The 26043-nt window shown below is 41.7% G+C and overlaps 1 protein-coding gene across 6 annotated transcripts; it reads left to right on the top strand.

Annotated features, from left to right (window-relative positions):
- The first annotated feature begins 738 nt into the window (after positions 1-738).
- Positions 739-25663, top strand: rc3h2 (ring finger and CCCH-type domains 2). 6 transcript variants are annotated; one of them, XM_063478761.1, is made up of 20 exons: positions 739-1012; positions 7724-8051; positions 8172-8289; positions 8775-9047; positions 9784-9959; positions 11355-11555; positions 11743-11875; positions 13629-13747; positions 14082-14194; positions 14301-14597; positions 14824-15026; positions 15136-15434; positions 15517-15663; positions 17331-17468; positions 18993-19157; positions 19273-19522; positions 19753-19837; positions 20916-21123; positions 21305-21459; positions 21584-25663. In XM_063478761.1, the coding sequence occupies exons 2-20, from the start codon at positions 7821-7823 to the stop codon at positions 21723-21725; spliced, it is 3453 nt and encodes a 1150-aa protein (XP_063334831.1). In that variant the 5' UTR covers positions 739-1012; positions 7724-7820; the 3' UTR covers positions 21726-25663. The 6 variants fall into 6 exon arrangements, with proteins under 6 accessions (XP_063334831.1, XP_063334832.1, XP_063334830.1 ...); XM_063478762.1 differs by having other exon boundaries at positions 740-1012; positions 8814-9047; positions 14301-14609; XM_063478760.1 differs by having other exon boundaries at positions 740-1012; positions 14301-14609; positions 15139-15434.
- Positions 25664-26043: the final 380 nt, after the last annotated feature.

Raw genomic sequence — 26043 nt, 5'->3', positions numbered from 1 at the left:
AAGGCTAAACTCATTAAAGACCAGGATTACAGTCATAATGACTTTAGTCACTAGTAACTTGTTTTACTGATCACTAAAGTCTGTAAATGCGCTCACACATGACTGCTATTTCGTAAACAGCAAAAATGTAAAATGAATGTAAAATGAATGGATCATTAAATATATACATAATATATATAATAATATATAAATATATTCACCTAGACCTACTACAGGTATTATCCAAATATCTAAGAGAAGCTTTTCAGCATTGTTAAACACGGCTGTGGGCTTGAAAACATTTCATACAGTGGTAAAGGCAATTAAGTTTAAACATGCTTTTTTTCCGCTACTCCACAGCTTCGAACATGGTTGCAACAGCAAGCGGGAACTGCTTGTGTTTTCGTGTGTGAACTTCCTCTTCGCAGACGCACTTGTCGATGCGCATCCTCTACCACCCTGCTTCTCGGTCTGTTCCTTTAAAAGCTCACAGCCCACGCCTCGAAAAGCGGCTTGTTCCGGCTTGCCTCTTTACATCTTTTTATCCTTGCTCACAACATTAAACTAGTGCCATCCTCATTACACCGCTCCCCTGACCCTTACGCACCAGCCTTTGAAGCCGAACCGCGGTGCAGTTAGTAAATCGTATCTGGGGAGGAGCGTGCCCCTCTCTGTCCGTGCAGCTCGGTGCTGAGTCCGATGATGAGGGCCAGTTCGGGAACCATCACTGGCGGAGCAATACCACCATCTCCTCGTTTCAGCTTCGGTTTGTCAAGCAGAGGGCGTGTGGCTCGCCGTACCTGAGAGGAGCGAGCGTCTCTTGTCACGTATTCTGCGAAAGGGGGGCAGAGGATTAAAAGCGGACCAAGGCACCTGTCTCTACTGCTCTGGGATGCCGTGCCGTGTCAGTGTCGCATTAGAAATAATGTTTCCCCTGCGCTTGTTTTGCAACTGATGAAGAATAATTTTGAAGGCATGTTCACGTGGATGGCTATGAATATGTTTATTCCGGTGTTCTGGTGTAACGCGTGAGGTAAGTGACTTATCCAGAGGTGCGCGCTACTTTCTCCCGCTGCTCAGATTTTTCTGCAATGCCTTTGACATCTTGGGGTTGTTTACATGTTTTTGTTTAGGTTTTTTTTTATTCCCCATTCGTTTGCAAATAAGAGCTTGTATCATGGCTCATGATCTAAAAAAAATAATAAGAAGAAGCAATGTCTATAGTAACCATCATGCTCCTATCGCATTAATTTCTGGAATTAAATTGGGACTGGTGTTATATTAAAAGAAGGTGGGCTGCAGTTGAAATGAAGTGACAGCACTTAAGTGAGCTGGGAATACAAACGAGGGGCTTTTCTGGAAAGAGTTGAGGCACTCAGTGGCAATATGTGAAGCGATATGAAAGTAGATGTGCTGCTGTAATGGTGGAGACTGCTTAATGTTGGCTCCAGTGCGCGGAGATCGCTTCCAAGCCAATGTGAAATTTATGGAGTAACATCGCTGTTGCTGAGAGAGTGACTTCTTGAGCCGTAGCAGAGCAGTTTCCAAGTTCAGGTGTTGCATATTATTTACCGCCGCTGTCATCGTAAAGTTTAAGCATGCAGCATGGCCGCCCTGCAGGGAAGGTTACTGTATAACCTGCTGATTTGCAACTGGAAGCAACCTTGTGTCCTAACATTATTAACCAAAGGTGCAGCAGCCCTCCCTCCACTTTGCTGCAGACACAAATCACAGGCAAAGTGAAACAGACTATGGTGCAGTGTGTATATATGCTGTATAAAACAACCAGCTGCAGCTTTGTGAGATGTATGAGTGCCCTGCCTCCCATTTAGACACTACCCCCACACACTGTGATGACAGACATAATGAATAAATAATCACACGAGCCCACATACCCCCACAGTACACTGAAAAAACAAGTTACATGACATGGTGAAACAAGTGATATGAAATATAATGAACTCACGAGTACCATTGTCTTAACAGGGTTATCTTGGCACTGTTATGGCTTAGAGTTGCTAAGCTATGACAACATTTAAAACGAGCTGTGTGGTAATTCCAGTGTATTGGTGCGACTTTATGTTATGGTTTTATATCGCAGGCTCGAAGTGCATCAGCGTTCTGTGCTCCCTGTGCAGCAGATTGGATTTTCTGTGCCCTTTGAGAGTCTTGCAAACAATTACCTGGCGCCATCATTTCTCAGTGTTAAAGTCTAACTTTCCCTTCATCCTTTATCTGCTGCTGACTGTCATTTGCATTTATTGTTTCCACTTCACAGAGGTGCTGCTGCCTACTCAAATAGAAAGTTTTCATTCATATAAAAACTGTCACTGCGAAATGAGGTTTTCCGATTTGCGATTTTGAAGTATCCATTAAACTTTAAAATGTAAACACTGAAAGATGTTATTGGCAGCAGTGTCGTGCGCGTAAAGTTTCAGCCTTGTTGTGCTTCGATGTTCCCACGAGGCTTGGATGGTAAAATTATGGTAAAATTATGACTGTGATATTTGTGAGGTTGAATTTAACAGGTCATTGGCACGTTTGCAAAAATTGTTAAAAGTCACGAGTATTTAGAAATATTTCAACCTTTTTTCATATACTGTGTGGACATATTTCAGAGGCATTAAATATGAATAAACTGGAGCTGTGATGTGTTCATTACTGTGTTCATTGCTTTGTAGCGATTTTCTTCTTGAGTGTTGAGGTCTATATCTGCTTAGCTAGCAGTAATGTGGTAAAAGCATGTGGTTATGTGCATATTGCTGCACCTATTATAGACTCACAGTATCAGGAATGCTCTTGAGAAGGGGCTAGCGGACCTCAAATTACTCTAAATTCCTCTGGTTTAGGTTCAACTCAGCCTCTAAAGCTTTGTGAGTAATGTTTGCTTGCCCATCAATCCTTAAGGATCCCATTCAGTGTATCTATGTTAGTACATGTGTAATAGAAATGGTCTTAGAGTAACAGGAGTATGAGTGTTAGTCCAATAAAGAATAAATGCCTTTATCAGCCACATATAGACCTCTTATGGTGTGATTTTATAGTTTAAATAAGAGGTGGGACAAAATACTGATTTAGCAATATGTATCGTACCACTTACTCTTGCAATATATTATGGATGTACTGTTGCCAAATACTCTACTGATATTTAAAACATGTGGGACTAAAACGTGATTTCCTGCCAAGTAAATTACGTTTCGGTGGAAAAAGTAGGGGAACCCAACAACCCCCCCCACCCACCCAACTGCACTTTATTGTAAAACTCTTGAAAGCATTGATATGTTTTGCGAGAATGTCCTTGGCCTTCATAAGCAGCATTAACTAAGCATGTTTTTCAATGGCAGGAGGAACCGGAGGTCCCAGAGGAAACTGTGTACAGAGAAAACATGCAAGCTCCACACAAAAAAAAGGCGTTGGGTTTTGAACCTGTGACCTTGAGCAACTGTGGTGCCTTATTCAGTAGCAGTCATAATACACACTGACACTAACACCGCAGCATAGTGTATCAATACATAATTAGTGCTTTGTGGCTCTTCTGTGTTTTTTTCTTCTTCTCTGTTTACACAGATATTGTGATGAATCACAGGGGGGGTCTTGTCATGCTGGTATTGTATTGTGAATCCTCGATACAGGAAATGTGGATTGACAATAAAAGGGAATGTCAGGCATCCAAATACATTACGTCAGAATTTGGCTTAGAGACGGTACAGTTATCTGTGTGTCTGAACGTCTTGGACTGCAAAGCCACAAGGAGGCCCTAAACTTATAGCTGTCACAGCCAATTTAAGATTGTATTTTCTAAGCACTGCATAACTGCTTAAAACATGTTTTCCTATTTCACTTTTACTATGCGATGTTGGCCTTAAAATTGTTTAGAAATACAAATATTTCCCTTTGTACGCCCCACATTCTTTGCTTTCTTCAAACACAGAAGTGTATGAAGAAGTAGTGCTGCCCCTGAAGGGTCTCTCTGCAGATACTGGGGGTGGAATAGAGGTAACTGTGCCACATCGCTCCGCTGGGCCTACAGAAATACTTAAGCGGGAGTCAGAGTTAAAACATCATGACTCAACACATTCAGGAATCGCTGGCGGCAACAGACGCACACGTAAGGTGTAAGGCCCGCATATCAAAATTCACCCATCCATTGTTACTACATGCCCGTTAGCTCTCACTCCAGCTATGACCTAATCCTGGTGGCTAGTGGGTGTGTTCTGCTTGGACTGAAGTCTCATTGGCTGTTTGCTGGATGCTCCTTACTTCCGCTATTCCTTTCAAATGTGCTGCCATTTTCAGTAGCAGAACTTAGGTTTCAGTGTGTAGCGAAAACCTGTAACTGTAACAAGGACTTGAGCTGTGGCATGATATTTTCTAAGAGCTTCAACTGTGTCAACTCAGTCTTAGTCCAAGCATAAGTGTCGATTTAAGCCTAAATCAAACTGCAAATACCCATGTGATGAGCTAAATGTCACCCCGCTGTAGAAGTATTACTTCAAGTTCTGTAGAACACTCCCTAACAATCTTTGTCTGTGTGTGCGTCTCTCTGTGAGACATGCCAAAGGAAACTCCAGATGCCCCCCCCCCCCCCCCCCCCACCCAGAGGGGGCCAAGCAGGGACTCACAGCCAGATGATAGCTCGCCAACTGTTGGCTGTAAAGACACAATGTACTTCTCATCATCAACTAAGTAGAGTGGGTAGCTCAGCAGCACCATGCGAGGAAAACAAAAAACTGCTTTGGCCTTGGAATGCTTGTGTGTTTTAAATTTCACCAAGCTCGCTTATATTGACCCTCTTCTTTGTTCATGCTCTTCAGAATGTCACATGCTCAAGTGAGAACTCGAGGCGCTTCTGCCACAGGCATCCCCGAAAGAATAATAAAAAAAAAAAAATCATTGCTCATAGGTTAATTTCCCTTTTTTAGTGTAATCAGAAAAGGAGAGGACCTCGATGAGGAAGTTGTGGTCTGCAGTAATGCACACCCACTTCTTTCTGTCACAAGACTGGAAGTATTCATGACTGTGTGGGCTTTGTGTCTGTTTGTATGTGCATGCGGCATGCTTTGCCTAAATGCAGCAGTGATGCACTTATGCAAGAAATAAAAATCTTGTGTCTATTATGACATTTTTTTTTTTTGCCACTCATGTGATGTGAGGTACTCATGCTTTTTAATTTAATAGTGGTGTGATAGCGTAGGCTTGCATCGAGCAACCCGGGAAGTACTGCTGTACCTCGAGCACTCAGCCACAGTTGTAGCTGGGGCTTAGGCCAGGCTTATTTGTGAAAAAAAAATGACGGGATAGCAGTTTGTCAGAACAGGAACAGGTGGCTGTCAACGTGACTACAGACAGTGAATCACGGCTAAACAGTTGCCCCCAGAGGCTACACCCCCCTTAGTCTGCAAGGACTCACAGAAAGACTTTATCCGGCTCACGCGGCGAGGTAAAACTCCCCACCTTCTTGGTTTTCCAAAAAGCCCCCAGAAGCCGGTTCATCACATGAGTGTTACCTCACTCTTTAGCAGTTTGTGGGCTACAAAAGCTGTAACCGGTGTTATATTTGGGCTTCTCGCGGAAGGAAATATGACGCGCGAGGACAGAGCGGGGCTATCCACGCGGCCAAGCAGAGAGCGCTGCCGAGGCGAGTCGTGGATCGTTCCGAAGGTGCGTATGTCTTGTTTTGCAGTATATCTGGCAGGCTGCCATTTATGTGATTATGGCTGCATATGGATTTGCAGTTTGCGGCGACTTTTTGGGCATATTTGCTGTTTAACGCGGAGTACAGCACGTGCGTAATGCGCACAGTTCCTCTTTTTTTTGACCTCGTCTCTGCTGCAAAGTTGCAATTGTTAACAGACTTGGTTTTCATAAAGCTTCCAAAAAATAGTATTTAAAATAACATTAAAAATTGTGTCTTTTTCTGGTTTTGGATAATAGTTCTCCATTAGTTTGATACATGCAGTACCTACACATGTAAACAAAAACCGGTCCAGCCGGTTAACCGCTCTCTCTAATCGTTGTCTTTTTTTTTTCAGTTAGCGTGTGCATGATAAAGTTATTTTATTGTATCTCTAAATCCGTTTGAGTGAGGGCACCAGCTGTTGTTATTCTAGTGACTATTGTACTTTGAGCAGATGCAACAGACTATGAATGCAACAGGTGCTCACCATTTGAAGGCAGTGTTAAACATTTTGTATAGTGGAGACGGAAGAATCGTGTTTTGTTTGATTTTTTTCTTTTTTGTGGTTCTATTTTATGAAAGATTTTGCGTTTGGTTAATGGGATTATGCGCAAGAGGTCAATAACAAGCTATGTATAGAAGCTTAGTCATGAGGCTTTTACACAGAATATTAGCACATTTGCATGTGTGCTTGTCAGTTGATTCTCTCTGTGTCAGCCCTGTGATTGACTGGCCACCTGTCCAGGGTGTAGCACATCTCTCCTTCCAGGACAGCTTGGCTCTGCTGACCCTGAGTTCAAAATGCAGCTAAGAAAATATATGAATGAATGGATTTTTTGGTCAACTGAATCATCTACTGACAAGATGTTTTTAATCATAGTTTCAGATTAGTCATAACATCTCTATAATATACTAAGTATTTCATATATAAATAACATGCAATATAATACAGAAAAAACAAAACAAAAATAAAACCACAGCATTACTTTATCCCATAAACAAACTTCCATTATTAATTCAAAAATAAACCTGATACTTTTCCTCCTCTCTCATGCTGTACACAGTGAGTAAATTCTGGCTAAGCCTGACTCTTCTAGTAAATCACAGCAGTATTTTATTAAAGCACTAATGTAATCTGGATGTTAATGTAGTAAAATAGAGTATCCCGGCATTATATCCTGCACATTTTGTCAAAGCGACTCAAATCTTGAAAGCGGCTTTCGGCTTATTTTCAATTATCTGCGCACATGATTTAAAATATATTGGAAAATGTATAATTAAGTTTTGTAAAAAAAAAACAATGGATATTAAAACCAGTATTAATGATCTAGAATTACTTTGGTTCAACTTTTCATGATACTCTGTGTGTATTGGTGCAGTGTTCGGCTTTGAAATTGTCCTCACAATAAAAAAAAACATGATTCTGGTACTATTCAGCTCTATGTGCATAGCTGTCTGTGCACAACTGTCAGTGCTTATCAGTTATCTCCACACTCATGCACACTCAAGAGTACGGTATGTTATAAAAAGCAAACCAGGAAGACTTGGCATGACTGATTTCAGTTTCACAATCATGTAAAACTTTTCTTTTGGCTTCTCCTCTAATATACATTCTCAACTTTTGCACTCTCATAACAGGTTCACAAATAATGCTGTTAAATTCTCTTTCCTACTTGCTGTTGTTGTCATCATCTGTTCCCACTTGTTGTTGCTTTTGTAATGAGATCGGTGAAATATAGACCTGGACTTGAAACTGTGTTCTCGCTGAGGAGGTGCCATTTATTGCAGTGTGTGTTTGGGGAACACACACCTACCCAGTGGCAGCTACTTCTTTTAGGAAGTTAAACACTTTTATTGCCCTCATTGGAAATGATAAATGTATAACTTTTATGACATGTGAGGGGCTGCCTTTGTACTTTGCAAAATGCACGGAACTGAAATACCTATCCAGTGTTCACATTTGCTGGGCTTCATGCACATCGGTCCAAATGATATTTGAGTTCAAATGAGATATATTAATTGATCCCTAAATAGCTAATTCACATCTTTACATCCTGTTCCTTACAGTCATCGTTGGCACTGGCAAGCAGGTGCTGTTGTCGGGGTCGTTGACATGCGTTCCACCTGAGCTCGGCATCGCCTGTCTCGGTGGTGTGGTGGCAGGATGCCAGTGCAGGCGGCCCAGTGGACAGAGTTCCTGTCCTGTCCCATCTGCTACAATGAGTTTGACAGCAGCGGCCACCAGCCCATCAGTCTGGGATGCTCCCACACGGTGTGTAAGACCTGCCTACACAAACTGCACCGCAAGGCCTGTCCCTTTGATCAGACGCCGATCAGCACCGACATCGACCTGCTGCCTGTCAACTGCGCCCTGCTGCAGCTGGTTGGCGCTCAGGTGAGGCAAAAAAGAGAGAATTCCTGTTTATGTGAGTGATTGTGACACTGTCACAGTGAGAAAAGCCTGAAGCTTTATGTGTTTATATATCTTCTGTGTTCATCCCTGGTATGATATCAGGTCCCAGATGTTCAACCCGTGAGTCTGAGCAGTGCAGCAGAGGTTAAACACTATGAGGTCTGCAGGATGTGTGTAGAAGAGCTGGCTCTCTACCTAAAGCCTATCAGCGGCGCAAAAGGTACTGTATGTGTGCTTTGTATGGTACATTTGGGCAGTTGTGAAAAAGAATTAAGCTCCTTATATTCAGTGCGTGGGGACTGCAGTTGGGCTGCCTGTGTAACTTGGCATTGATGATTCTCACACTTCTCACGATGCTGGAAGCTTGTGTGCTTTTATAAGGCTGAAGGAACATTCATCTCTCTGCGGACTATATAAAAAGAAGATTTTATTACTGAAAAAGACTGGTTCTTTGTTCATAGACTTCCGGTTTATGGGATTGGGGCAGTGTTCATCATTTTGCTCATAAGTGATCATATCTGGTTAAGAAGGAAAAGCAAGTCTTTGGTTGGAGGTTATTAGATGCATAAGAACACTGACTGCTCAGCTGTTATTTTTGTGTAGCAGGATAAAGTTCTTCTTAATTTGTTTTTCTTCAGCTATTATTTAATTGAGACTAAATATCTGATGACTAAAGTGAATGCTTTCATTGTTATTTGGTTTTAGAAACAGTGGGTTTAACTCCGGAGCTGTCGCTTAATACAGGTGTGGCAAACCTGAGCCCGAGTGTGCTCAGTAGGCCCATGCAGAGGAAGCTGGTGACCTTGGTGAACTGCCAGCTGGTGGAGGAGGAGGGTCGCGTGCGGGCGGTTCGGGCAGGCCGGTCTCTGGGGGAAAGGACAGTCACCGAGCTCATCCTTCAGCACCAGAACCCCCAGCAGCTCTCTGCAAACCTCTGGGCTGCAGTGAGGGCACGGGGCTGCCAGTTTCTGGGACCCGGTAAGTGTGCATGACAGAAACATATTAGTTATATCGCATAGTGCCTCTATACTCATGCCTGTGAGGCAGAGCACTTTCTAATCACAGCTAAATTCCAACCATTTGCATAATGTATATGCATCATCACTGGAGTGCTGTAAGGTATGCTAAAGATGTAAACATGTAAAACATGTTGTCTTATAACTATCACTTATTAAACATTTGACACTCTGAAGTATTAAAGGTGGAAGCAGTGCAGTTAAAGAGTTTTCCTTAACATTAACGATTCATGCTCTTAGACTAGATTTGTGTCACCCTGTCATCTTTTATCAAGTCAGTGGACTCATTGTGTCCAGAACTGTTTAAATTGCCTCATCAAACTGACTGCTGGTGCTGGAACCTGGTGTCCTGTGATGATTACTCATAGGGCAGATTCTGACTGGGAAAGATTTTCTCGTCATGATAACACAATGAGTTCATTTAAGTCTGAGGACACCTCCAAAACCCTTTGTTTACTAGATATAGACTTGCCTTTGTTTAGTCTTTATGTAACCAGTGTTGAAAATTCGAATATGTATAGCATGTGCATGCTGCCCATGTCACTGAGTGTGTTTGTGCTAAAAAGTTCTCTCTTTTCTCCCCACTTCCTCTTCATATACTGCTACTTTCATTCTGACTTCCCCCTTCATTACCACCTTTTTCCTATCCTATCAATCTCTCAATCCCCGTATAACCCTCCAACTCGTCGTCCCATCAGCTATGCAAGAAGATGCACTGAAGCTTGTCTTACTGGCTCTGGAGGACGGTTCAGCTCTGTCCAGGAAGGTGCTGGTTTTGTTTGTAGTCCAAAAGCTTGAAGCTCGATTCCCCCAGGCCTCCAAAACCAGCATAGGCCACGTTGTGCAGCTGCTCTACAGGGCTTCCTGCTTCAAGGTACAGGCAATAGATGTATGCACACTTACAGGAATGTGTAAACATGCTGCAATGACAAGTTCTACATTTCAGTGAACTGAACAAGCAAACCACAGATCATTGAATTTGTTCTATGTCAAACGTTACAAAACCATCACAGTTGGGTGCTGTCCTAAGAACCCAAGCCATGATAAATGGCCTCATTAATGGAGGGGACCTAAATAGATTGTCATGTACGACCACAGGTTTCTTTTCTGAAGAGGCGGTGCTTCAGATTAATATCCCCTTTTTGGCATTGGTTGTGTAGGTACTTTCCAGAACTTACATTCTCGTCAGTACAATGTTTTCCAAAAAAAAAAAAAAAAGTAAAAATAACGATTCTTTTAAAATTAGTCATAGTGTCTGAGAAAGCTTTGCAAAACTCCCTTTCAGCTGTGGATGGATATGAAAATGAGCACAATCCAGTGGATTACAGTGTGAATCCTCACCACTTAAATACTGGTACTAATAATTCATAAAAGGCCACTTCTTTATTAAGAAGATGGGCTTCTTTAAATATATTTTCGTGTGTGTGTGTGCGTCTGTGTGCGTGCATGTGTATTTTTATGCCTGTTATCTGATGACAGACATCGCTGGCAGGGCAGAAATGCCAGCTATCTGCTTGTGATGCAACGGCAGTTTATATTTGCACCTGTTGCCCCGCCTCGCAGGACAGACAGAGACATCACAGAGATACACAGAAAGATAAACGATGCAAAGATAGATGAAGGAGTAAAGACAAAACCTGATCGTGAAATTTGATTGTGTTTTTATATTTGTAAACAGCTGGCAGTGAGTGCGTTGGTGTCTTATGATGATTACTCATAGGGCAGATTCTGAGAAGGGGAGAGTCCCTTTGTGTGATCTGAATTTGAGTTTTGGAGTCTGAAGACACCACATGTTGACAAAGTGACAGCTCTGTTTCATTTACGAGACTAATTGCAAACACGACACTCAGCATTTGAGGTTTCACAGATAGAAATGTATTGTAATTTAAGGACAATGAGATTTTCTGATGAGTTAACGGGAATTTAAAACAGGCACACATTTTTCCAAAGAAGTTATGCAGGTGTGCATTATAACATGATTTCATTGCTGGTACAAAATTATCATAGTAGCCTTAATCATTAAATTTTCTGACCCTACAAAACGTCGATGGTGTTGATAACCTAAAATTGTGCCTCAGTTTTAAGTGCACTATTTATAATATACACAAGAGAACATGAAGCTTTATTTTGAAATCGTGTTAAAGTTTGATTTTTTTTTTTTTTTTGTCTATCTAATCGTATTGGAGACAAAAGTCATTTGTGTCCTTGCCTCTTCTGTTCACCCCCCTGTCTCTCATGCTCTCTCTCGCTCATCCATCTTCATCATCAGGTGACAAAGCGTGATGAGGACTCCTCCCTGATGCAGCTCAAGGAGGAGTTTCGCACATACGAGGCCCTGAGGAGGGAACATGACGCGCAGATCGTCCACATCGCAATGGAAGCGGGCCTGCGAATCTCACCTGAGCAGTGGTCCTCTCTGTTGTATGGAGACCTGGTCCACAAGTCACATATGCAGTCCATCATTGACAAGGTACCATTAGGCTTCGTGTCCTCACCTCTGGTGACCTCGTGCAAGGTTGTGACAGCTTGAATTTGCTTTTTAAAATTTCAAGCAGTGTTTATAACAAGCGTCTGGAGAGCGGAAGCAGAGGAATAATGCAATCATCTGTTTATTAATTCTTTGAAAAACGACCATCATCTTCTTTCATCTGCTCTAGTTGCAGTCTCCAGAGTCGTTTGCAAAGAGTGTTCAGGAGCTGACGATCGTCTTGCAGAGGACAGGAGATCCTGCCAACCTCACAAGCCTTAGACCACACCTAGAACTGCTAGCCAACATAGACCACAACCCAGGTACGTCCCTTCACTTAACACCATGGATCTCAAGCTGTTTCTGGTTTTCTCCACATGCCCCACACGCCACAGTTTGTATCATTTATTAACAAGAAAATAAGACCCAAGTCAGATTTTTGTGAAATAAACGGTGGGACAATAGCATCAGGTTGGTTTGTTCATTTGCTTCCCTAGCATCCTCCTCTGTCACATCAACCCATTGCTTGTCCTCATTCCAAATCTCTGTCTAATATCTCCACTACCCCCATCCGCACATGTCCAAACCATCTCAGTCTCAACCTCTCTAACTTTGTTTATTTTGCCCACAGTATTCAATTTTTTTATTTTCTTTTATATATTTTTGTTTATTAGTTCACTCCATATTTCTACCCCTGGATATCCCCAGTGACTCCACCTACAGTAGCTTCAACACGCCACTGGTGTGGACTGCCACACAGAGAACAGTATTCATCCATCAATCCATCCATTTTCTTGCACTTATCCTTATGAGGGTCGCAGGAGGGCTGGAGCCTATTCCAGCTGCTATAGGGTGGGAGGCAGGGTAACAGTATCCATATGGTGCTAATTATTAGGGTTTCAGAAGGATTGTTGAGTGAAAAAAGTGCTGCTTACATGCCAAAAGGCAAATTGTGCAAGACAGAGGGAAAGTTATGATTCATCATGTGTGCTAAACATTTACTAATCAAAACATAATGACTAAGTGTTTGATGTCTATTTGTCTTTTAAATACACCCTCAGCACTCAGAAATGTATTCCGCACTGTGCCTCTCTCTTAAACATGGTTCTGACAATATGACAAATCATTAGACAATATATTATACATGCTGCATTACTGCAAGTGGCTATATTTTCTTTGGTGTCATGTGGGGTGTTATCCCTCTGCAGTGCTGCTGCTGTGCTACATCCAGCAAAAAACTGGAAGCTTGTGCTTTTCAAACAAAATAGTCATGTGTCCTTCAGCTGTACTTTGTATTTTGTGTTAATTATCAAATTAAAGATGCTGTAAATATTACTGTGACATTTCATTATGCTAGTATTTAGCTTTACCATTCCTCCTTTCATATCTTCTTTAGTTATTAGACTGTGTAGGAACGTCCAAAAAGATAGAAATAACTGTCCAGATGGGGAGAGTATTAATTTGACTTAATGGTAACAGGGTCTCAGTTGTTTATTCTATATTTTCAGAGGGCTACACTACAAATTTCTTGGTTGAATTCTACTTGGGCTTTCTGTAATTTAGTTCTGTGAATTCTAGCATGTATCTCACACTTACATGTTTCGGATCATCAGACAAATTTAATAATTAGTCAAAGATAACCTAAGTAATCACAAAAGGCATTTTTAAATGATGATTTCATTTATCAGTGGAAAAAAGCTATCCAAACCTACCTGTGTGAAAAGTAATTCACCCTGCTGGTTATATGCTGTCGACATCTGTCATTCTGGAAAGCATCACAAATCATTTCCAAGGCTTTGGAACTTCAGTGAACCACAGCCAGAGTCTATCCACAAACAGAGAAAACCCAGAAGACTAGTGAACCTTCTCAGGATTGGCTGGCCTACCAAAATTACAGTTCCACTTTTGGGTGGAACTGTTTTAATCCCACTATTGGGTTTAGGAAGCAACAAGTTGAGAAATATGGGTTAGGGCTAGTAATTCAACCCTTTTCACAGCGCAGTAGATTACATTTTGTGGATTTCTAGTAATAAAAACCTCTGCTTAACAAACTGTATGTTGTCGTTCTGTGTGCAGATGCTTCCGCACCATCATGGGAAGAGCTCGAAAGTGTGATGCTGGCTGTAAAGCTGGTGGTTCATGGTCTAGTGGAATTCATACAGAACTTCAGCAAGAAGAGCCATGAAACTCCACAGGTACCCTGAGGCTAACAGTTATAGTCGCAAAACAGATAACCAGGTATAAGGTGGGATGTGCTGCAAGTTTGTAAAAGACCATTAACATAATATTTGTTTTAAAGAGCTGGTAGGGCTGTTAACAGTTAACAGGTTTAGTTGAGAAGACTGAACCTCGTCTTTAAAAACACATGAAGCACATATAGCCAAGCGAATAGAGACTGAAATTGCCGTGTGAGTCTCATTCGCCTGGAAAAGCACTGAAATTGTTGTTGTAGGGAGATATGTTCATTATAGTAGGTTTACCTATGAGATAAATGTAGTAGTTTAATAGTTGGGTCTGTGCATTTTGCAGCCTCAGGCAAACAGCAAGTATAAGACCAGCATGTGCCGAGATCTTCGTCAGCAGGGAGGCTGTCCTCGAGGAACCAGCTGCACATTTGCGCACACACAGGATGAGTTGGAGAAGTGAGTGTGCAACTACATAACTTCCATTTTCTATGATTAAAAAAAATAGCACCTAATACATGTCCATTATACTGAATGCTCCTGTTGTGCATCCTTTACTCGATAGATTTAGATTGAGGAACAAGAAGAGCAGCAGTGTGGGCCGTGGGTTCCCTTTAGCGCAGGGGGGAATGAATAAAACTTTCACCATGGAGGGCAGCATTCACTCTGATGTGTCTGGAGGAGTAGGACAGGGGCTCAAAGGCAATGGAGACAGCACAGCCACCATGGCGGAGGGAGTTCCCAGCCTAAATCACCCTCAGCTGATCTCCAGAGGGCTTGATGTGATGGAGGAGTCTAAGCGAGCTGTGCCAAATGGAACTAGTGGGCCCAATGTGTCTGGCTCCAACAAAACCACATCTGGGTCAGCAGAACAGTAAGAGTTTTTTCCACCTGTTTGCTGATGTTTACATCTTCTGTTGTTGGTATTTAACCCTGTGATCAATGTTAATTTTGCTTTAAGCGTAGCACTGCTGTTTATATGTCTAAGAGAATAACTACAGGTGAAAACTCTAGCACCATATGAATTTCCAACTCAGTCCTAATCTTGTACTAACTCTTTCTCTGTGTGTTGTCATTCTGTTCATTAGGAAGCCTCTCTCTCCTCCCAGGACTCCAGTCAGCCACTCATCAGTGATGTCTCCCTTGACCACAGTCGGACGGTCTGATGGTGGTGCTCCTATACCCAAACATGGTCAGTTTATTCTGCGTCCATCACATCCTTCTCAGGCGTCCGAGGTGTACTACCAGGAGCCTCACTCCACATATGACACTGCCCACTATCAGCCAGCCTGTGAGTTTGTTTTTACACGAAGTTGGATGTGCAGAAATACTTCACTGTTGTGCGATAGGCGGAAAGTGCTCATAGCTTCTGTTTTTCTTCTTTTCCTCCTACTCTCCAGCAGGTTCCTATTACCCATCAAGTCTTCATCCCCCTCACAAACCTTGTATGGCTCGGTTCCTGCGATCCTCCAACGTCCCAGAATCCTCTCTGCCACCTTCCATTGGTCCTCCATCTTCTTACCCAAATGAACCTCAAACTCCACACCCACCTTCTTCTTCTTCCTCGGGGTACCCATCACACCCGCCTAGAGATCGAATGGGACCTCACACGTTCCATGCCCACCCAGGGCACCCAATGGGCCCTGCTCATGGAGTTTACGCTCCCCTCTATGACAGCAGGAGAGTATGGAGGCCTCAGGTGAGCAATCTCGACTATCATACTACCATAAAGTGTGGTAATTCTGCAACTTTATTGATAATGTTGATGATTACATTTGCAGCTGTACCACAGAGAGGACGCCAGGAGTAACTCACTGCCTCCAGAGGTGCTGCATTCCTCTGTCTACCAACCTCCACTCAGGGAGAGGTTCAACTCTCTAGACAGCAACTACTGTTCTGGAGCTGAACATCGTGCAGGGCTACACAGGGTAGGGGAAACAACCATAGACTGTATATAAAAGACATACTTTTTGTGTTTGCATCGATGCTTTGTTTAATCTATGAGTCTGTAGAGTGCAGTTGTCACCATGTAAACGTGAACGTTTCACCCACATTTGCGACTAAAAATAGACCTGCAATAGAAACGTCTCTCGGAGCAGGCATGTGAATAAAAAGTATGACAACAGCCCACACGGCCCCCAGTTTTTAAACAGAAAGACTGATAATGCAGCAGCAGCAGCAAAGATGATGATGTCATAATTTACACACACTCAGAGCAAAGAGGCAGAGCCGTTACCGACACAGTGAGCTCACAGTGAGTGAAAAGAAAATGTTTTTCTAGCATCCAAAACAGCAACACTGCTACTGTAATCACCATTAAAATCTTTGCTGGGAAAAAGCTCAGATATTATGGAGGGCACTGTAGCTGTCAGAGAGGGGGTAAATAAATGATAGAACAAAGCTGTTAATACGTTTTATCTCTTCAGTTAAGTGGGCATATGTTGCATGGGGGTCTACAGGAATTGACACACTTTTAGAGCCAGCCCCAAGTGGTCTATTGAAGAACTGCAGCTTTTGGCCCTTTATCTTCCAACACATCTTCACCATTGCCGAGGGCAACACTCACTACTAATTGGCTGGAAAAATAAACTTTGCTCTTATCAATAACATCTCACTTAGACATTTAATTCAGTGGTGATATTGTAATTTCCCCCATGGCTCATTTGAAGAGCAGAAGTCTTTAAAATAAAATATATATATATATTTGAATTATTGATCAGTGGGCATACAGAGGAGAGATAAGTGACTGAGTTATGCTGTAATTAAAAAATAGTGGTCCCTACTGAGGAAAATAATGGTAACATCCCAATATATTACATTACCTTATCAATTTTTAATTGGTGGTGGTCTGTCTTACACTGAACAGATTTATTGCTTCTTTTCAGCAACATCTCCTCTCCTTCTCTTACTCTTTTTACACCCACATATCGCCTCACCTCTACCTTCCCCTTCAGTCACAGAGCTGCAGCATGGAGCTTCATCCTCCTTTATAGTCCTCCCACTTCTCACCCGAATATGTCTCTGCCTCTCCCACTCACTTGTCTCCTTCTCACATCGTCGTATAGCATTACCAGCAATACTGCTGCAGTGCTAAAGCGCACTTCCCCGACAGAGCTACATTACCTGTCGTACATAACAAGACTCGTTTTGTAGGGTGTATTTGTGAAGATAAAAGTGAAAATGAGGAAATGCTGTGTAAAAAAAATCTGCAAAGAGCAAACAAACATGATCCCATCTGGCATTATTATGCGTTACTAAAAGCCAAGAAAAGAAAATGAATCCACTAAGTGCAATGCAACTCAGTATCCCCCCCACTTGCATGTACACATTATGAGGAAAACTAATAGAAAAAATAACCACTGTGAACATTTCTCTGACACATAGAGGACATTACATTATATTGCATAGTTATTTACAGTTTCCACCCTGGATGCTAGCAGTTTCAGATCTAGGCCACACAAGTGTAGAAGACTGCAAAGGCTGTATCAATACTACCATTTTGGGTTCAGATATATTATTATTCATATTATTCTTCTAAATATGCTGTAATATCTCTGTTGATGTTTCCTCCCCTGCCCATCGCTTCCCTCTTCAGGACTACGGACGTGTTGCTCTAGGCTATGAGGATCTGTTCAGAAGGAAGCAGGAACAGTGGGCTCATCATCACCATCATCACAGTGCCAACAGACCCTCCCAGTCTTCCCCCATCTTCACCATCGATTTTGGAACAGAGGTATCAAAGCAAATAAGAGAGATGCCCATTTCTCCTTATCTACACACACACACACACACAACACTTTTAAGGGGATTTATTGCCATGACAAGTAAAACTGCCCTTCTTTTTATTAAATATTTATTAACGTGCTCACTGCAGGCGGCTGAAGCTACGAAGGGGTGAATTGGTTATGTGTTTTAACGGTTTTAAATTATGTTGTTTTTTAATTCCTATCCCAAAAGCTTATGCTTCAGCTGTGTCCAATGCTATTTAAGTGGGAGATAGTTGCCTAGCAACTGTGGAGGAAGATACCATAGCAATGCACAATTGTGGCGTGTGTGGGTGTGTGTGTGTGTGTGTGTGTTTGTGCGGGAGAAAGTGAGAGAGAAAAAGAGAAGGCAAGACTTCACCAAGCAGTGACTCAGGCTTTCAGCGGAGTAAAGCTTTGTTTAACAGTTTGGCAGATGTCTGTTTGTGAAAACATCCACGATTAAATCGACCACTTATTAGGTGCACAACTTTTTTAATTGTTTGCTTAACACGTTCAGTAAAATTTTAAAGACTCTGCATAACAAGAATAAGCAAATAAGACCGAGGAGACTGGCTGTCGGCGCAGTGATTTTTGCAAAGTGTCAGCACTGGCAGCAAGTGCAGAAATTCAAGTTAGTGAGTACATGTGGCTGCTATATTTTAAGGACGTTACTTTGCTTTTTGCATGGTCTTGGAGGAATTGAATCCCATCTAAACCCACACACAGGCTGCCAATCTGTCACAGGGATGACCAACACGCTCTCATCTCAGGGTGTCAAATACCGCCTTTCTGTCAGATTGCTGAGATATGAACAAAGTGTCCTTTGACTTACCGGCTGTAGCAATATTGTATGCTGGGAGATAACTGTTCTGTTTTAAAGAGTGACAAAGTCCATATAGGGAAGCAAAAAAGGGTGGGTGTGGTTTTCAGTTACCAGTTCTTAAGCTTGGGAACAGTGGTTTCTGTTCTTTGTGTTTAGCAATCGTGTTTTGATCTACACTTTAATTTTGCTCTTGGTTGTCAAGTTCAGGATCATTTACAAAATATGCTAAAGGCTACTTAATGCCTTTAAGGTGGTCCTTTAAAGGTGTCCATATGTGGTGAGTTAAGACCAGCTTCTTATTGCTGTAACCAGGTGTCACACAGCACAGGTGCCAAAGGAAACCAGGCAAGGTGACAGTATTTAATGAACTGGGAAAGAGAATGGGCACCTTAAAAATATGTTAGCTTTTCTGCATGATTTATCAAATGCAACATATGAAATATTGAACCAGCATGCCATTCACATAGCTGAATATTTCATGGCAAATTCCTGGCCGAAGATCAGTGGAGGAAAAAAAAAGGTGTAGCTATTCTCCTCAGGTGCCTGAAAAATTGAAAAATAAATCTTAAATTAAATAAATAAATAAATCTCCTTGACCTTTGGGCAAGTAAATCTAGAGCAATGAACAGCAAGCAAAGTAATTTGTTTCACCATCATTTTTTACTGTTTTTCTATCTCTCTCTTTCAGCATGTGGAAAATAGTGGAGGTCAGTGTGTGGGATGCAGGTTCAGAGGTGATGAAGGCTTGGCTCACTACTCCCCTTGGTCCTGTGGTACCATCGGGCCCTGCCTCAGCTCATTTGAGCCTGAAACGCTTGCACACACCTCATCTCACGCCTGCTCTGAGCACTCGGTAAGGTTCTTCATATATACAAAAGGATCAATTGTTTATTGCAAAACACAGAATTTTTGGCTGTGTACAGATGTGTGCGATCTCTTTAAAATGTGCACGTGTTTTCCCCACGCAGGAGTTGGACAGTAACGAAAGCGGAGGTGGTGGCGTCAGAGATAGCGGCGTCGGGAAGCGATGGCTGCATTCGCTGGATAACTACCGTCGCTTGAAAGATGAAGACCCGATCATTCCCTTTAGTGAGGGGCCCATTATCTCAAAGTGGGGGGCCATTTCCAGGGCGTCCCGCACAGGCTACCACACCACCGACCCTGTCCAAGCAACAGCCTGCCAAGGGAGCGCCAGTACCACTCCCATCAACTTCAAAGGTGAGCAGGGATAAAAAACGAAAGAAGATATCGTACGAAAAACTCAAAAGGGACCAAAAGAGAAGAGAAAAGATAAGAAATGTTTAAAAGTAGATCAGTACCTTCTTTGGAAAGAGTTAAAGCACAATTAATCTGTAAGCAAACTGATGTTTTTTCTTATTTTGCTTTATTTGGTGTGATTCAGTTGTTTTTACAAATGTTTTACTTTACAACTCTTCATTCATTCATAGATTACAATGCTCACTTGGATCACAGTGACTACAGGTGGAGCTCCAGAGGATCAGACTCTTCCAGCCACTCCAGTTTCCTGGAGAGGTACAGCATTTACATTCAGACTCTATCCTTCTAGTTTTTTTTCATTGCTGTCATGTGAAAAAGGAAGTTTTCACAGGGCTAAGCACACCATTACTGCCTCCATAGAAATTAAGAGGGTAAGTAGAAGCCAGATGCTGCTAATCAAATGCACATGATTAACTTATCATCACCAAGAGAGACCACTGAGACAAATGCAGAAGTTTGGTTAAATTTCGGGAGCGTACCCAGCGGTGGGCATCCCATCAAATTTACCCCAAATAGTCAGAGTTGTGCAACAGTCAGAGCTAGAAATCAGACACTAGAAGCCTCAGTTAGGATTTTAAAGTTCTGGACGGAACAATTAGAAGAAGACTGAGCAAGTATGGTTTGTTTGGAAGGGCTACCAGGAGAAAGCCTCTTCTCTCAAAAAGTGACATATCAGCACGGCTTAGGTTTGCAAAGTTTCATCTATACAAACCTGTCCTTGGAACAGATGAGACCAAAGTAGAGATGTTTGGCCATAATGCACTGTGCCATCTTTGAAGAAAATCAAGCACAGCATATCAGCACAGACATCTCACACTAACTCTAAAGCACGGTGGTGGAGGGTTGATGAATTAGGCTCATTTTGCGAGCCCAAGGATCTGAGCATCTTGAGTTAACAATAAACTCCTGTGGATGCCAACATATTGTAAAGTGAAATGTGAGGTCATATGCTGGACCACTTAAACTCAGACCTAATTGTGTCATGCAGCATTACAGTGATATCAATCACAGCAGCAACTCTTTAACACATTGGCTATGAAGGAATCAAGGTGTCACAATAGTCCAGTCAAAGTCCAGACCTAAACCTGACTGAAATGCTCTCTAATGCCGGACCATAGAGAGCTGTGCAGAAACAAATGCGTGCTAACCTCTATGAATTGCAGCAAATTCCTCTAGAACGATGTGTATAAAGTCATACAGAAAACTATTACTTCAAGTTATAGCTCCTAAAGGCCTGTGGAAATGTTATTTTTTCACATGACTGTACATGACCACACAGTAATCTTTGTTTTAAAAAAAAAAACTGATCTGTGCCTGTCTCTGTTTGCTTTAGTGAGCAGCTCTGTGCTTCAGAGCTACATGCCAGACGAACTTCAATAGGGAGCGGAGAGAAAATTGTGTCTGATCTGCAAGCTCACCGGACCACCTTTAGCCAGGATCAGGACCGAGCCGAGAGCGAGTCAGACCCAGATCGAGACATTGAGCTCGAACTCTGTGCTCTAGACATGGAGGATTCGGACCAGCAGGAAATAAAGTCTCAGGTCAGTATGATTTTGTATATGCTGACGCTATATGTAGTTTCATGTTCTGAAGATTGATGTTGAATTTGCCCAACTCTGAACTGGAAACAGTCTCATTAAAAAAACAAGTTGAGAAAAAAATGGTTTAATTATCGACCAAACCTCTTTATCCTTTGTCTTGTGTTACAATTTTGCCTCACAGGAGTCGTTAGACCTGGTCACCCCACAGTCTCAGGATGCTTCCCTTCTCCTTTCACCTCCGTGCTCCTCTACCCTCATCTCATCTCCTGCAGCAGAGCACCCACAAACAGAGTCAGAAAAAATGGATGCTCACCTGTTGAAAAAAATGGCCTTCAGGTGAATTACCATGGTAATCACTGTTCACAGGATTGCCCCGAGTCTTGAGTCATTTTTGACTTAAGTGATGCACAATCGCTCGCTGTCTTCCTGTCTCACATCTTTGCTCTCTCCTGTTTTGCAGGAAGTCTCTGTCTCCAGGAGGGTTAGTCTCAGGAGGTCTGGGCATTGCGAAGCTCCAGGTTGGACCCCCTCGACTGGGTGACACTTCTACCCGGGCTTGTCCCAAAACACCTGGGCCAGAGATGCTGCTCAATGGAAGCTAAGAGGACACAAAGTCAGTCACTGACCTGCAAAGAGCTACACCTGAGTTCCACATCCTGGTTGAATGGAAAACCTTTTAATTCCAGCCTTCATATATGTTGATCACATGCCTAACTGAAACTTTGACAGATAAAGGTCAACAGCCTGTGCTGTGCCACGCTGCAAGGTCAAGAGTTATACACATTTTACTAATTTTCCGACTTTGCTGTTTATGGCTAGGAAGGTAAATAGCCAGTTTTCCCATATAGTAGATGCTGAACTTGTCTGTGTTTGCCGTACCAAATCTGGTCATATTTACAAGGAGGGTTGGCGAGCTCTTAAACCATCTGATTGGTCACATAGGATTGAATTCATTTGTTTCGGTTTTTTTTTCTTGTTGTTCTGCGTAAGCTGTCAGATAGCTAAAGTTTATGGGTGACAATAAGATAAGTGAATGTTCTTCAGTTTTGCCAAGTTTACTGAGATCCTTTCTCCCAGTACAGCATTTAGGTACACAGGAAATTAAACAGAAGTCATTTGCAGCAGCAGACCCTCCATTTACTTACGCCTGTCCCATACATTCAATGCTTTGACATTAATTCGCTGTGTGTAATTTGCTTTTAGCTTGTGCCTTGGAAAACATGCATTTCCAAAAGTGTCAAAGCAGGTGCTGGTTTATGGTCAAGGCCCACATAGCTTTTTAAAGGGTAAACAGTGGGATTATTTATCCCTTTTTTAGGCGGACAAATTTTTTTTCCATGTCTTATTAGGCTATAACAAATGCCTTCTCTGAGGAGCCTTATGTTTCGTATTGACATTTCATTTTACGTCTCTGAAAAGATTAAGACATAGATGTTACTTATACTGAGACCAAAAATAGAAAGGGCACGGCACCCTTCTGAGAAAATTTAAAAAAAAAAAGAGCAGCAGAGGTCTTTAAAAAGTGCTGATAGTGAATCAAGCCTCTGTCTTTTGAGTCATATGATCTTTTAAACGTTAGCCTCTGGATTCCAGTCCTGTCATGGGATCAGAGGCACAAACATACAGACCTAAATTTTCAAAAGATCACTGATCACCTAAGGTCAGTTTTCTACTTTTTTTTTTTTTTTTTTAAATGAATGATACAATACTTTTAACATAAATGTATTTTATTTAGGAACAGACTTTGTAGTTCAAGCAGCAGCTAGAGAAAATGTAATTAATTTCTCTACAAGTCAGTTTTATCTCTTTGTGCCTGTAGTGGCACTAATCAGCTACTCTTATTAAGTTAAAGAGTTTCACGCCGTCATGTGACTGCCATTCACACAAACATGAAATACAGTGGCCTTTCTCTCCTTAGCGTGGTCTAAAACGAAGCATGTGCTCTACAGCCCCCCCGCTCACACACAAGGTGTGTGAGCGGGGGGACCATTTCAAAGGTGTTAACGAACACAAATGTGATCTTAAAACGGAACTGCATTTTAAAAAGTCCACCGTCTATTATTTCCGGTCCGGTCATTTTTTGTTTGTTTGTGTATGTGTGTGTGTTGTGTAAACAATATTTACCAGCTGTGCGTGATGTTTAAAGGTCAAGCCTACCCAAGAGAGGGACGCCACTTCGTGCATCTGTTCATGCTATAAACCTTTGTTTTACTTTTTGAAAAGTTTTGGTTAGTTTCATTTAACTAACTTCTGTGAAGTTGTTTGTTTGGGTATTTTTGTATAGGTTTTTTGCCACTCTTTTGTTGTTAGTTGCGTCTTACATCACGGTAGACTTGCTTTCTAATGTTTGTCTGTGTTACATTACTGTGTGCTACTTCACCGTGGCTTTGTTTCAATACAGCCCTGCTGTGCCTCACTCCTTTTATAAATATGAGGCTTCTTGTCATGAGTGAATTTTTCTTAGTGACTGTAATAAATACAAAACATGAACCCATATATATATATATGGGATATAAAGTTATGAGGTTTGTTTACATCCAATTCTAAATCTTGAGGAGGGGAGCTAACTGATTTTCAAGTCTTTCAAGCTCCTTCCTTAATTTCCTCTTATCCCCGCTACTGTACCTATTTAAAAAACAAACTCAGAAACATAAGCATTAACATATTTTCTCTCATTATTTTATAAAAGTAAAAGGAGAGAGAAAGAGAGAGAAGGGAATTGGATAAATTGGTCTGAGCATTTCATTATAACTTGATGTGATACTCTTTAGAATTTTAAAAACTTTTATTTATTTATTTTTTGTTTTGTCTGACCGTGAAAGCCAAGGGCAGGCACAGGGATTTAGCTGCTTCCAGACGGTTATTAAATCAGCTCAGCTACCTATACTATCACTCTGCATCTGTTTACAGCTTCACCTTTGAAGTACAACATAATAATGTCAAGTGCCATGTTGGGTACAGTACAATCAGTCTCTGAAATCCGCCCCCCGACCCACAGCTTTTAATTTTCCTTCCCCTGTAAACTGTGCGAGGAGGGAGAGGCTCTGTCAAGTCGAGGAGTGAGATACTTCTCTTGTAGTTGTGCTTTGTTCCATTAGAGGGGGCTAGCGGACCCATGTCTGTTTTGAATTGCTCAGGGAAGTCTTAATTTGCTCAGCTACTTTGGCTTTTTCTATATCCATCACTTTGAATATTATGTGGAAGTATTTACCTGAATTTCACTTTGCTGATAACTGACCCTTTCACCCCAACCATACATGGGTTAAAGTGTTAGCACTGATTATGTTATTTGCCAATGTTTACTTTGCCAGTGTTTTCTTTGCCTCTCGGTATTAAGTATTGGCTTTGCTATTTGTGTTCACATGAGAAAGGGCTGGGCACTACTGTATGTAAAAACAGTATTGTGAGTATTGAAGTAATGTCAAAGTGATACTCCCTGTTTCCTATAAAGTGTCTGGAGCACTGCTGTAGTGGCTAACTGCACTGCACTGATTCTCCCATCGCAACCAGTGAGTGCCCCTTCCCACTTCCCTTCAACCCTCCTCCTAAACCTTGGCCCTCCCTGCATCCTGCGTCATGCATGCGATCTAATCCCTCTTGTGATGGCGGAGGAGTAATGACAATTCTGTAGTTGTGATACAACACACCCAGCGCTGTAAGAGTTCTGCACATGCCCACTGTGTGGCCACGTCAAGTGCTGAAGTTTGCTTGCAGCATTTTAATTGCTTGCTCATGAAAATCAATTATTGTTTAATAGAGATTATATTATTATTGTTATAACCACATTTGGTTGTTGTGGTATTTTTTTTTCTTGGTATATTCGAAGTCTGCTTCTTTTGGATATGAAAGTTTGCTAAAAATGTTTTTTATTAGAAAAAAAGTGTCGCATTATTCTATATTATATGGGGGGAAAGCCTGTTTGTTGATTGTGAAACATATGAACTGATGTTTTCTGACTATTCATGTCTGTATTAGACATTTTATTTGCGAATCTATTGTTCGATTGAAATGTAAACTATTAAGAGATGGTACACATCCGTCATTGTATACAGTCTGACACCATCATTAGATGGACTTTTAGTATAGACGCTCATTTATACAACCTGTGATAATCAGATATAGTTAAATGTTTAAGTCATTGGGGCAGTTGTGTAATGTTTCAGAATGAGGAAACTACAATCCTTAAGAGACGGTATATCCAAAAGGTCCCCAAGATGAATAATACTGTTATGTATTCCATTTATTTCCTTGGAAATATCACGTTGTGAAAGGTTTCCCTTTTACTAATTGTGCAGTAATGCAGGGCTGGAGTAAAGTCTAACCTATGGTGGTGATGATTTATGTGCTCTTAATAATGTATGAAAATGTTTGAGTTTTGTTTTACTGACTGATTCTTCTGGTGCATTTTCTGGCTTGTTCAAATGTATTACAATGACTTACAGACAGCTTGGCCCAGCGGCATACTGCTTCGGGGTTGCACTGAGACGTTAAGTTATGAAAAAGAAGATTTTAGCACATGAAATTGCATGCTATAATAAACCAACAATAGTACTGTGTGTGTGATTCTTGTCTTGATTTGTCTTGTTATAGGATTAGATGCTGGAGCACATTTACAACAATTAACAACAAGAGGTAAAATCCACCAAAAAAGGTCGAATCCACTGATGCCTAGCAGCTCCAACCTGAGAGGCCGTGGTGTGGGTTGCATTACTGGTCCTCTGTGTATAGAGCTTTGTCAACTAAAAAAGGGTCTGCTTGATCTGATTGGGATGTACGGACTTTAGAAACAGGGTCGTTACACCTGGGCTCTTGGGCTTTTTGGTCCCTAAAACAAAAAATGACCTCTTAGATCCACCCATGCATCCTCTTCTACTTATTCAGTGTCATGGCTGAGACAGAGACAAGGAACCAGCCAATTTA

The sequence above is a fragment of the Pelmatolapia mariae genome, linkage group LG7 (genome assembly GCF_036321145.2).
Source record: "Pelmatolapia mariae isolate MD_Pm_ZW linkage group LG7, Pm_UMD_F_2, whole genome shotgun sequence".
Classification (NCBI taxonomy): Eukaryota; Metazoa; Chordata; class Actinopteri; order Cichliformes; family Cichlidae; genus Pelmatolapia; species Pelmatolapia mariae.
This window is presented reverse-complemented; position numbering and strand designations above follow the sequence as displayed.